Below are 13,467 nucleotides of genomic sequence, written 5' to 3' on the forward strand. Positions count from 1 at the left end.
TTACATCATCACAAATGAACGTGCTAACTCTGAAGATGACATTAGATGTAACACTCATTTCTACCACCATTTATTAAGCTCAACTCTGGGCTCCGTTCTGAATGTGCAGTGAGAATTGCTCCTCTCCTCAAGTCCCCATGGGCTCACTCCCAAGGTAACCCTCCCTCCCAAACTGGCAATGACTTTTAAATCTTTGGGTGTGTGCGTTTCATTGACTTGTGAGACCCTCGGGGCAGTGATCACGTCAACTTTCTTCTGTCTCCCCACTGTGCCTGGCTCAAGGTTAACACACAGGGGAAGCACAAAAGATTTTAGTCATTTAGACCAGAGATCCTTTGCTTACAGTACAAGCTTTCAAAGGCTAGATGGCACTGTTGCTAGAGCCAAATCAGGTGTATCCTGAAATACCAGTGGTGAGGAGGGGAGTGAAGATATAGCAGGGGCCCTGGAGCGCTCACTTGCTGAGTTTGACTCAGACTCTCTGCAGAAGAGCAGGGGACTCCTACCTCACCAGCACAGTGTGCTTTGCCATTGCCTTGACACCTTCATAAATATGGTTCTTTGGGTGGTTTCCCCAAGAACCTTGCGTAGTAGGCAGAACTGCTGTATCAATCTTAATTTTATGGAACAGCAGCTCAGAGAAATCATGTTTGTGTACTGAAAGTGTACAGCAATTCGTTAGCAGAGCTTATTACCATTCACACCTGCTGGCACCCTTTTCTTGGAATGTGCCAATGTGCCTAATGTACTGTAGGAGGGCTATCACTGATGCGGCTGTCCCAGGAGGGTGCCGGGGCAGACTGGACTCACTGAGGGAGGAAAGGTAGAGTTCTCAGCTAAATTGATTGAATGGACCAACTAACCTGTGCCTCAAAATGTCCGTACTTGTGACTGGGGTGGGGGAACACACAGTCATTTTGGAGGAAACAAATGATACCACATACAGGCTTTTTGAAGAACACAAATTATGGTAATGTGTACAGGTATTAGGATCTAAGTTTAGTGGTTTATGTTTCACTTAAAGGATGATCTATCTATAGAATGCTGTCCCATGGCAGTTGGGTCGTATCTGTTATTTGTCCACAGGTTGACGTGTTTCTCATTAAACGGACCAAACAACACCACTCTGTGCTGTAGGCAACACAGTGTCACTACTGTGCCCTAGGCAACACAGTGTCACTACTGTGCCCATTTTACAGCTGAACAAATAGAGAGTCAGAGATGTTAAGAAACATGTCCAACACTTGGCACCTGTGCCTCAAGCGGCTAAGGCACCAGCTACGTACACCTGAGCTGGGGTGTTCGAATCCAGCCTCAGCCTGCCAAACAACAATGACAGCTGCAACCAAAAAATAGCCGGGCATTGTGGCGGGCACCTGTAGTCCCAGCTACTTGGGAGGCAGAGGCAGGAGAATTGCTTGAGCCCAGGAGTTGGAGGTTGCTATGAGTTGTGATGCCACAGTACTCTACCCAGGGTGACAGCTTGAGGCTCTGTCTCAAAAAAAAAAAAAAAAGAAAAAGAAGAAAAAAAGAAAAGAAAAAGAAAGAAAGAAACATGTCCAAGATCACATAGCTGATACATGGTTGAACTAGAACTTCAGCCCCATGTAAGGCTGAAATAAAATCTTGTCCTCTATTCACTGTAGTTTGCTTAGGCTATTCCAGCTCATCTAGAAATTACAAAATTAGGAGAATGATTGTTGATGTGGAGGGTAAGGGATCAGTGACTAGAAAAATATCTGTATAGACTGACATATAAATTTATGAAAATCAAGAACAAATTAATATCTGTTACATGTGCCTTCTAATTGTTTCTACTTCCCTGTTTCTCCGCAGGATGATGAAGATAAACTGACCTGGAAAGATCGTTTCCCGGGTTACTTGATGAACTTCGCCTCCATCTTGTTCATGGTAATTTCCTAGAGGGCCCACCTGCCCGTGATGTATGCCTGTGGATGCTGTGATGTGAGTGCTGTGCATGCTTTATTCTGTGATGCCATGGGAATAACAGGGGGCTGGTAAAGGTGAAGCCACAGGATCCCCCCTGACAGTGTGGACATGGACCCTGCATATGCAAAGGGGCAACTTTCAGGGAGTGGGTTGTGCCTTTCACATTGAGACAGACCAAGAATGCGGAGAATTAATCCAGGCAAGATGACGGCTGAACTGCAGCACCTTGTCTGGGCTGTGGACTGTCTCTCTCTGATGGTTTGGGGACTAAAACAGAGTCTAGAAGCCATAGGAGAAAGCCAGCTAGGGCTCTGTAAGTCTGATTCTTTAGCTTCTCTATACTTGCTGTGTTTATTTCCCTGTGTTCTACATTAACATTTGGTAGAGCCTTTTTGCAAGATGCAGATGGTCTCAGCTGTGCAGGAAAAGCAGAGGGAAGAGGCTGTGATTCATATTTGAGTCAGATCAATGAAATGGTAGCAGGTCATTCGTGGGAGCCAGGTTGGCTAAGACAATAGTAGCTGAAGTTAGAAGTCCTCAGGAAAGGTGAAAATCAGAGGAATGAATTAGGGTCACTAACACAGCTATCTCACTTTATGGAAATAGTCCTCGCACTATTTGAGATTGGAATTTCTGTTTTACAAAGAAGAGTGTGTACTTAAAGCTCAGAGTCTAAGTTGGATGACACCCTAATTGTAGGATGGAAGAGGAATTGCTTATTCTAAAAGTTGGAACTGAAATCATCAGAATTTTCTGGTCCTACTTGCCTGAGGTAATTCTGATTTTGAACTAAAGTTACCATTTCCATCATTATTTTCATTGTTACCCTTGAGGACAGGAATCAAGTCCTCTCAGAAATTTAAAAGGTGAAGGAAACTGAGACACCATCTAATTCAACCCCTCATTTTGCAGAGGAAGTGCAGAGTTGATAGGTGCTTTGCGAGAGCTTAGAAGTCTAAATTTGTTTTCCTCTCAATGCTTAACAAGTGCAAGTGCAAGGCACGCAGAATTTATTCAGGAATATCTGGTGAGTTACAGTTTGTTAAGCTATAATGATATAAGGTTTAATTTAGCACTTCCAAATATCTCATAATATACATATTATTGCCTAAGAGTTTGAGGAATATTTAATGAGTGAAACTTGACACTATTCTTAAGCACTGGCGATACAGCAAAAAAATAAAACAAAGTAATCCCTCTCAAAAAAATTACGGACAATAAATTCTATGTATGTAAATGAATAAGAAAATAAGTAAAATGGACTTCTGTCTCCAGTAGTGGTAGGTTAGGATATTTGTACTATTTCATTTTGCCAAAATTAAAAAAAATGTGTTGGATGAATATATTTTTCAATCTTCTCAAAGCTTCAAAGGGCTGACAGGATAGTGAGTAATATTAGGCTAAAATCTAAAGGAAAATGGGAACCAAGGAATCAAATCTGGGCCCTAGTGCTACTTTTACCTTTAGGACATTTTCTCACTGAGAGAAATTTAGGCTTTGGTTTTGGTGGTTTTATGAGAACAAGGAGGATTCAAATCAGGGACTGTGGCTGGTTCTAAGTGGAGATTCTAACAGGACGTCTTCATCAAATTAAATTGGAACTAAATTAGCACTCTTACACTCTCAGGGAAGATGAAACAGAACTTCATCCACCTCTCCCCACTTACAAAGTACAGACAAAATTGTTCTGGTTCTAAGCAGAAAAGAGACAAAAAAGAAAAATAAGATCCTATCCCTAAAAAGTGACCATGGGCAGTCCCCATTGCAGCTTTTTGGGGCCACCACACAAAGAGGACCCAGAGAACTTGGCTCTGGACTAGTAGTGTTTCCAGGGGGCCAGCAGAAGCAACACAAGCTCTTCCTATAGGAAATCATGTTTATACCAGGATTCCCTAAAGAATTTTTTCAAGGGTAATGAAGAGAAATCATCAAATACAACCAATTAACTAAAGAAGTTAAAATACGGGTGGCGCCTGTGGCTCAGTTGGTAAGGCGCCGGCCCCGTATACCATGGGTGGCTTGTTCAAGCCTGGCCCCGGCCAAACTGCAACCAAAAAATAGCCGGGCGTTGTGGCGGGCGCCTGTAGTCCCAGCTACTTGGGAGGCTGAGGCAAGAGAATCGCTTAAGCCCAGGAGTTGGACGTTGCTGTGAGCTGTGTGAGGCCATGGCACTCTATTGAGGGCCATAAAGTGAGACTCTGTCTCTACAAAAAAAAAGTTAAAATACTACATGAAAGATATTGAAAATTTTAGTCTTATTTTAAATCACTGACCTTAAAAATACATATAAGGATAAGAAGCTATTTTTAAAATTATCTAGAAAAATTGAAAACTAACAAAAACAGCTACTAGAAATGAAATATATATATAAAACCCTGGATAGATTTAACGACCAATTAGACACAGCTAAAAAGAGAATTTGTGAACTGCAATACAGGCTAGAAGAAATTGTCCATAATGCAGCATAGAAACACAATACATGTATATAGGAAATAAGGAAGAGAGGTTAGGATATATGGAAATAGAGTGAGAAGATTCAACCTATGTTTAATTGTACTATTGGAAAGATAGGAAAGGGAATAGGTAATGAATGAGAAATAAAGACTGATGGTTTCATAGACTAAACAGCAATCCATATTTTGAAGAGTTCCAATGAAACCCAAGCAGAAAGTGTAAAAACTAATCTACATTTAGATTTACCACACTGAAATCATAGAATATGTAAGACATAAGAAAAATCTCAAAAGCAACCAAAAAATCAAAAGAAAAATTATCTTTCATGGAGAGATACTTAGACTGACCACTGCGTCTTTACAGTACAGTGGAGGTCAGAATACAGTGAAATGCTATATTCATGTGCTGAAAACAAAACCATTTCTAACCCAGAATTATATATCCATGAAAAATATCACATACAAGTGAGAGTTAAACAAAGATATTTACAGACAAACAGAAACTCAGGGTTTGCTACCAACTGAATTTCTCAAGGGATGAAATTCTAAGAATGTATCTCAGACACGATCCCTTATGAAAGGAAGGCCATAGTTTTAGGAAGGAATGAAGAGCTATTAAAGTGGCAAATTTGTGGGCAAACCTATAGGAACCTTGACTTTGAAAATAATGATGTATCATAAGGTTAAAACAGATAGAATTAAAATATGCACAGAATTAAAATAAGTATGTCAGATAGACGATTAAGTGAACAATTCTTTTCTAAAGCAAGGGCATCCAACCTGCAGCCTGTGGGCTGCATACAGATTATTTGTGGACTATTCTGTTTATCTGTGGTATTAAATATCGTGAAAAGTTATGCACAGACCTTTTCTTTGGCTCATCAGCTTTTGTTAGTGTTTATGTATTTACTGTGTGGCCCAAGACAACTCTTAACTCTTCCAACATGGAGCAGAAAAGAAAAAAAGCTGGACACCCCTATCTACAGTCTTTATATTGTCCAGTTGATAAACTGATTTTAAAATTTATATGTAAGCACAAAGACTAGGAATAGTCCAGACAGTCTTGAAGGAAGGATATGTTGCTCAGTCAAACATAAACTTATTATAAATCTATAATGAATAAGATAATTAGACCAAGAGAAAAAGCAAGAATTGGAAAACAAGAATCGGATTAATGCAAGTGGCTCTACATATAAGTGGAGAAAACGATGAATTTCTTAATAAATGCTATAAAACAGTTGGGCGTCCATATAGAAGAAAATAAAACTGGGCCTTATTTCTCATCATTCAAAAACATCAGTCCTTTTAAATAAAAGGTAAAATAATAAGGTTTTGAAATATACATGAAAAATATTTTCATGACCTTGACATAGTGAAGAATTTCTTTTTTTTCTTTTCTTTTCTTTTTTTTTTTTTTGAGATAGAGTCTCACTATGTCACCCTGGGTAGAGTGCTGTGGCGTCAGAGTTCACAGCAGCTTCAAACTCTTGGACTCAAGCAATTCTCTTGCCTCAGCCTCTCAAGTAGCTGAGACTACAGGCGCCCACCACAATGCCTGGGTATTTTTTTGTTGTTGTTGTTGCAGTTTTTATTGTTTAGCAGGCCTGGGCCAGGTTTGAACCCATCAGCCTTGGTGTATTTGGCCAGCGCCCTACCCGCTGACCTATGGGTGCCGCCCAGAATTTCTTAAATAAGAAAAAAATAGCACAACCATAATGAAATGTTGGTAATTTTGACTATATTAAAATTGAGAATTTAAGTTCATAAGAAGACCTGATAAACACTCTGAGAAGGCAAGTCATCAGAGCAGAATATTTGCAACAACTGTAATCACAGAGAATTATCCTCAAACATGTGAAGAATTATGAACTGATAGATAAAGATAGGCAATTCAATAAAAAATGGGGAAAAGTCTTGTAAAGATACTTAATAAAAGGGAAAATCTAAATGGCTAATAAACCTTTAAAAGAGTACCCAAACTCATTAGTAATCCTGGGAATTTTAATTTAAACCCCAAGGAAATACCATACATGTGAGTCACTATAAAAGTTTTAAAACAGACTGTATGGGTTGTTAATTTCACCTCCAAGAAAAACAGTCAACAGTGTCCTTTCTGATTCACCTGTGCAAGTTTCAAGTCCCTCAGCCTATCAGTGTCGCTGGGAGGACTTCATTTATTTCCATCCAGGTAGAGTTTACATTTTTTTATTTTTGTGTATCTCACAACTTTCATAATGACCCACATATACCCGACACACATACTGTAATTTAAAAGTCTGTCAATAACAAGTTTTGGAAAAGATGTGCACTATAAGAAACTTTTATACACTGCTGGTGGAAGTATACATCAGAAAGAGACCACTGTGGACACAGCATGGCGTTCTCTAGTGAAACTGAAAATATGTCTATCCTGTGGCCCAGAAATTCCACTCCTGGGTATATGCCCTGGAGAAACTTATGCATACACACAGCAAAATACATGTACCAGCACATCTAGGAAAGCATAGTAGCCCAAACTGGAAACAATCCAAATGCTTATCACTGCTAGAAGAGATGAATATATTCAGGCATATTTATATAGTTAAATAACGCATAAACATGAAAACGAGCAAACTAATAGCTGTGCACAGAAAGACCAGTTAAAAAAAATCAGACAGAAGAATCTATGCAGTTTAATTCTACTCATGTAAGGTTCAGAAAGATCACACACTAAACCACACTGCTTAAGGATGCCTACGTGATAAAACTGGAAAGATAAGCAAGGGAATGATTATCACAGAGTTCAGTACTGTGTTTGGATACAAAGGCGGATGGAGCAGGGGTGGGAGGCCGTGTCCGTGCTGCGGAGAAGGGCATGCGGACTGCTGGCGGTGCTGGTCTGGGTTGTGCTGGTGCTTGCTTTATTTATTAAATTGTGTGTGTGCATGCACATGTGTGTGTAAAATGGATTTGTCTATATGTTCATGATAAAATAAAAATTAACTTGGTTGATCAGGGAAGTCCTCATTAGGAAGATGACCATTTAGCAAGGAGCCAGCCACATGGATATTCTAGGGGGGACATCCAGGCAGAAGGAAGGAGAAGAAGGGGAAAGGCCCGAAGTGGGAGGTGCCTGGTGTACAGAGGGACCTACTGTGTGGCTGGGAGGGAGCGCAGGAGGAATGCGGTCAGAGAGGTGAGGGGGAGCCCTGCAGGTGGGACCCAAGCCACAGCGAGGATCGGGGCTTACTCTACGTGAGATGAGAGCCCCTCGGTAGGAGATTTTGTAGAGAGACAGGATCTGACATGGTCATTCTGGATGCTGGGGTGAGAAAATGCTGGTCAGAAGGGTGGGAAGGAGACCCAGCAAGAGTCTACTGCAGCAATGTAAGAAGTGTGGTGGCCTGGGCCAGGGCCATAGTGAAAGTGGTCTATTAATATTTTAAAGGTAGACCTGAAAGAGTGTGAACACGTGGTTGAAAATAGGGAAGTCAAAGATGACTCTAAGGCTTTCATCCTGAGTAACCACGTGCTGGAGTTATCCCTTAGTGAGGTGGGCAGGGATTCTGGAATTGCTCTCATGGTAGACATGAGCCTGGCATCCAGGGGAGACATCCAGGCTGGAGACTAATAACCAGAAGGTATTTAAAGCCATAAGGCTGCGTGAGATTGCCAAGGTAACAAGCATAGATGCAAGAAAAGTCCAAGGCCTGAGTGCCAGTTTACGGCAACGTTCAAATTGGGGAATCTAAGGAGGAGTCAGGAAAGGAGCCTGGCAAGGAAGGGGAGAAGGCCGGGAGTCCTGGAAGTCTAGAAAGTATTTCAAGGAGGAGGGCAAGCCATTGTGTCAGGCGTGCTGCTAGGTCAGGAAAGGACAGAGCTGACACAAGACGCTCATCTGCTGTCTCCTTACCATCAACAAACACACTCCTGGAGCACCATTCCACAAATACTAAAAACCACGTCAACAGGGGTCATCTTGCAAAAGTTCTGAGTTTTTGTTTTTTTCCTTAATTCCTTAGAGACCTTCCCAAAGTTAGGCTGGAGAGTGGGAAATTCTTTTTCCTTGCTCAGGAATAATAGCTGGTTATCTCTCTTTTTATCTTCCTTTTCCCAGCTCCACCCAACTCTAACTCTTTTGATATAAAACCAAGAACTAATTGATAATCTCACTATGTCTGGGGACTCCCAACAGCCCCCGGAAAGTGCTGGGGAGGGGATGTGTGGGAAGGAGCCTGGAGCAGAGTGGTAGGAGGGGGTTGGAGCCGCCTTACACATCACCCTGTAATGGTCACAGGCTCCCTGGTGTAGCTTCTTGATCTGTGGGGATTATTCATAGCATCTCTTTTTCCCCCTCTCAGAAGTATTCCAGGTTGGACAACAAATTATATGGTCCTCTGCCTATTCAATTTTTTAAAAAAATCTGTATTTGACATTACCTTTTTCCCATTTTTTTTTTCACTTAAAAAAAATAAAAACACCAGTTTTCTGAAGGAAAGGGCTGCTTGGCGTTACCCTAGAACAAAGGGTATAGCATGGATGAGGGGTTCTGAGTGGTGTTCACGAAAGAGCAATTTTTTGTCATGAAATTAGGGTAAGCCAAAGACACCTACCGTTATCTCTCATTTCATTTCTTCCTCCATCCCGTCATTGCCTAAGCAGAAGATGCCAGGACCACGGCCATCAGGAGGTTTTAGGGATGGCAATCTGCCGGATCAGTTCGGGTATTTTTCATGGGGCAATGGGAACAAAGTGCCCCAGTGTATTAGAGGCCAGTGTGGACAAGGATGAATTTAAACCAGTGTATTGAGCTAAAGTTTCTTTCCATGTTGAATCATTGCTCTCATTTTTCTCTTTATAAGGAAGGGGACTTGAGGAGATGACATTCTTCCTCTCGAGCTAAGTGCCTGAGCTTCTCTGGTGCCCGAGGCAGTCATTTACTTACACTTGTCTGCTGAGACCTCCCCTTCAGAAACCCTCTTCTGCAGCTTAGATTCTTGCCTCCTAACTGATCTGCCTGCTTGCACGCTGCTGCTGACAGAGTGTCAGCATGCTGGTTTTTTTTTTTTTTTTTTTTTTTTTTTTTTTTGTAGAGACAGAGTCTCACTATACTGCCCTCGGGTAGAGTGCCGTGGCGTCACACACGGCTCACAGCAACCTCTAACTCTTGGGCTTACGGGATTCTCTTGCCTCAGCCTCCCAAGCAGCTGGGACTACAGGCGCCCGCCACAACGCCCGGCTATTTTTTTTTTTGTTGCAGTTTGGCCGGGGCTGGGTTTGAACCCGCCACCCTCGGCACATGGGGCCGGTGCCCTACTCACTGAGCCACAGGCGCCGCCCAGCATGCTGGTTTTTTAAAACCTAAATCAAATCATGTATCTCCTCTGCTCAGAACTCTCTGATGGCTTCCTAGCTCCTGGGGTATAGAAACCAATATCCTTACACTATAGCACTGCCCTCCTCCTCGCCCCGACCCCTTTTCCATCACACCTCTCCCTGGCTCACGCCCTGCCTGGGCACCCATCCCACAGTTCCCTCCTCCAGGTTCTTGCTGAAGGGTCACTTTCTCATCTGCCTCTTCCCCGACCACCCTGTTAAAACCGCATCCGGGCCCTGTCTGTTGTGTCTTACTTGTCTCCGTGGTATTTATCGCACTAGAGATGGTGTATATTTCCTCTCTGGTAGTTTATTATCTATCTTTTCCAAATTCGTGAAGGTGGTACTTCTTATCTGTTTTATCACTAATATATCACTGGCACCTAGAATTGTGACTGGAACCAAGGAGGTGATCAACGCATGTTTGATGAATAACTGAATGTGTAAATAAATCAGGTGGATGGCAGAGACAGCGTATTATGTCAGGGATGAAGCGGTTAGCATGTCTATATGGGTGTGTGTATATGTATGTATGTGTGTGGTATGTGTGTTTTTATACTTGAACTAATATTGTGGGCCATGCCCTAGACTGGGCACTGTCCCACCAGATTAGCAGAGGTGGCTTTGGCTTTGCACTTTTCTCCTTGTTCCTTCTCCCTTTTCTAGAAAATGTTCTCTCCCCTGGTTAGAGAACTGGAGGAAATCCAGTGCTTTTTCCCGAATAACCTCCCTGCTTTCTGCTCAGAGCATCCTGGAAGCTCATGATCTGAGGCCTGTAAATCTGTCCAGCTGCTACCAGGCTCATCCTTGTACACATGCAATCGTTTTCTCAGCTCTGCCTCAGAATGCACGTTGTGGAGGGTGGGAAGGAAGCCACCTGTCCTTCCTGTCTCTCCTTACAGTGTCAAATGGGACTCTGGACTCTGTAGCCTGCCTTACATTGATTGAGCTAGGTTATGCCCCAGAAGTAAAGTTATGGGATTAAAACACCAAAAGCAACAGGGGCCATAATAAAGTGACCGTGTGCAGGGCGGCTCAATCTCCTAGAGCTGTGGACCAGCAAAGCTTAATCAAACAGTTTCTACACCCCCAAACCACTAGGAAACTACATGATGCAGAGACTGGCCTAGCTGGGGGAGACTATTTGCAAACATGGACTATATGCAGTGTGTGGCTTGCATAGTCCATGGCCACGCGAACTTAATAAACAAAATCGGTAATGCAGTCACAAGTGGTGAAAATAGTACTGGATTTAGTGCCAGAGATGTGGGTTCTGATGCCTGGATGCGGTTGTAGACTTTGGAACTGTACAGCAGAGTTTAAATCCTGGATCATCATTAAAGCTCATCTATAAAAGGCATATCTTACATGGTTGTAAAAAAGGACTAGTGCTGGTGGATTCACACCCTGAATGACGACACCAAGGAGGACTGAATGGGTCATCTGGAGTTGATGTCATCCCTATTCACATCTCAGCTCTGCCGTGTGCTCTCCAGACCTTGGATGATCAAATCATTGCCTCTTGGGTTCAGTTTCATTATATACGAGACTGAAGGCTGTGTGTGGATGATCTGTAAATATGAAAATTCTTTAATTCCTGCCATGATCCAAGAGACCAGCATTGCAGTCTGCAAGATTGTAGTCCCATGGCTTTGAGCAAATCACTTCAATTTTCCATGCCTTTTTTGGTGTGCAAAATGGTCATGCAGCTGGGTTGGTACTCTTCAAACTCTTGTAACTTTAAAACTCTGTGGATTTTGAGATGCTGTGGGAAACTGCAAAAGAGAGGCTTTTGATAGAAAGTTGGGGCCTAATGTGGCTCGGGGAGTGGGAGAGCATGGTAGGGCTGGGGCTAAGGAGGAAGGGAGGTGGGAATGAGGGCTTTAAGAGAGTATAGCGGTACTTCTAGAGTTTGAATGGGATTCTTGTAGGTCTGGAGTTGAGCTTGAGAGTCTGCACTTCTATGAGACTCCCAGTTGATGCACCCTGTTCAGGGACCACATTTTGGGTAGCAATAAAGAGAGTTCTTACTTCCCCAGTTTGGCAGTGGTGCCTCTTAGAAAAGGACAGAAGTTGATACCGTCTCCCCACTTATTCTTCCATGCACCTCCCCTAAGCCCCTGAAGCAAAGGATGTTTTTGCCATAGTTTTTTTTCCCTAGTCTTCCCTAATACCAACTCCCGCCCCCCCACCACACACACATACACTCCCCAATGCCCTGGTCTCCCTTCCACTGCCTCATGATACTTCCATCAGTAGTCTTTACTGCAAAAGTGATTTTGGGGGAAAAGAATCTCACACCACATTTTCCACCCTCTTACTGCCTGGCGTGACAATCCCAAAGGAACAGGAAGTGAAAATGTCCACACTGTTGGAGGGAGTGATGTCGCATCCAGGTTTTTCCACCTCCATGCTAGCTACCTGTCCCTCTTCAGTCCTTCAGGCTGGTATTGCTGCTGCCCCCCACTTCCACCCTGCAGCAGAAGAGGGGTCTCCCTTGGAGGATTTTCCCACCTGACCTGTCCTCCGCCCACACGCCCTCACACATACCCTCCCTCCACTGAGACAATGCCACCTTCCTGCCTTCATTACCAAGGGCTTCCTTATCACCCTGCAGCCCACAGGGCAATTACTGGCATTTCTGAAGCACATGGGGATAAAGAGCTGAGTCTGCCACTAGCACACACCAGCCTGCCACCCACAGGCACCTGCCAGAGGTCTGAAAACATCCATCCCTGGACACATCTGCAACCCACTGGCAACCCACCAAGTGGCATTCACACTTTGCAAAGCACTGCCCCAGCCAGAGCTCCTATCCCTCCCTTCTCCTCTCTGTCCCTCTCCTTCTGTCCTCTCTCCCCTCCTTCCCTCCACTCCAGAATGTGTAGTTCAGTGCAGTTTATTTTTTCAGGGGAGCCTTCCCCCTACCCTTTTCTCTCCTCATATTTTGCGTTTAGTCCTTTATAGCCAGCACCTCATCCCCTGCTCTCCAGAAAAAAATAGCACCTGAACAGCCTCCTTTGCAGAGAGATTCTGAGGAAAGTAAACTTCCCTTGATGGAAGCAAATTAGAATCGCTCTGAGCAGGGCATGCACCCAGCAGCTGCCTCTCCTCCCTCTGCCCCAAGAGGTGTTCTCAGGGCACTGTCTTCTCATAACATCCTTGTGCTTCCTGGAAACAATCCTTCCTTGGTTCTGAAGGGGCGAGGAAGGGAAGGAGGACATGGGGAAAGGGTGGGACTGTTGGGCAGATCAGGTCCAGAAGAGTCCCTTATTATTCTCGGGTTTTTTAGAAAGAGGGGATGGGGGGACACTTAGAGGTCAAGTGGCTGGTAAACCTTCATCGGGAGAATTCTGTGCCAGTGTGAAATCTGAGTTCTCCATTTCAAGTTACCTGGTAGAGAAATTGTATGGTGATATTTTGTTCACCCCAAGGACTAAGGGCCTGAACATCTTGCTCCTGATTTATCTTTCTTTGGACACACTTTCTGCTTCCACCCATCCCTTCTCAGCTCACACACTTTCAATGGCTCCCGTGTCTTTATCCACAGACTATTCCCTGACCACCCAGATTTGCATGCTCCTCTGTACTCAGAGTTTTTTTCAGCAATTATACATTTAACACTTAATACATTGTCAGGTCCTATTTACTACAGCTTAGAAGGAGTTCATCGTATCTCCATGGCAGATCGAAAGCTCTTTAGTGAAGG

The 13,467-nt window shown here is 43.4% G+C and overlaps 1 protein-coding gene across 1 annotated transcript in view; it reads left to right on the plus strand.

The window, feature by feature from the left end:
* ANO2 (anoctamin 2) overlaps positions 1-13,467 on the plus strand; it is a 397,918-nt gene that overhangs the window by 302,469 nt on the left and 81,982 nt on the right. The window contains exon 15 of the mRNA XM_053557547.1: positions 1,837-1,911. Within this exon, the coding sequence (XP_053413522.1) occupies positions 1,837-1,911 (75 nt within the window). The remainder of the gene's footprint in view (positions 1-1,836; positions 1,912-13,467) is intronic.

This window comes from Nycticebus coucang, chromosome 12, assembly GCF_027406575.1.
Source record: "Nycticebus coucang isolate mNycCou1 chromosome 12, mNycCou1.pri, whole genome shotgun sequence".
In the NCBI taxonomy this organism is placed as follows: domain Eukaryota; kingdom Metazoa; phylum Chordata; class Mammalia; order Primates; family Lorisidae; genus Nycticebus; species Nycticebus coucang.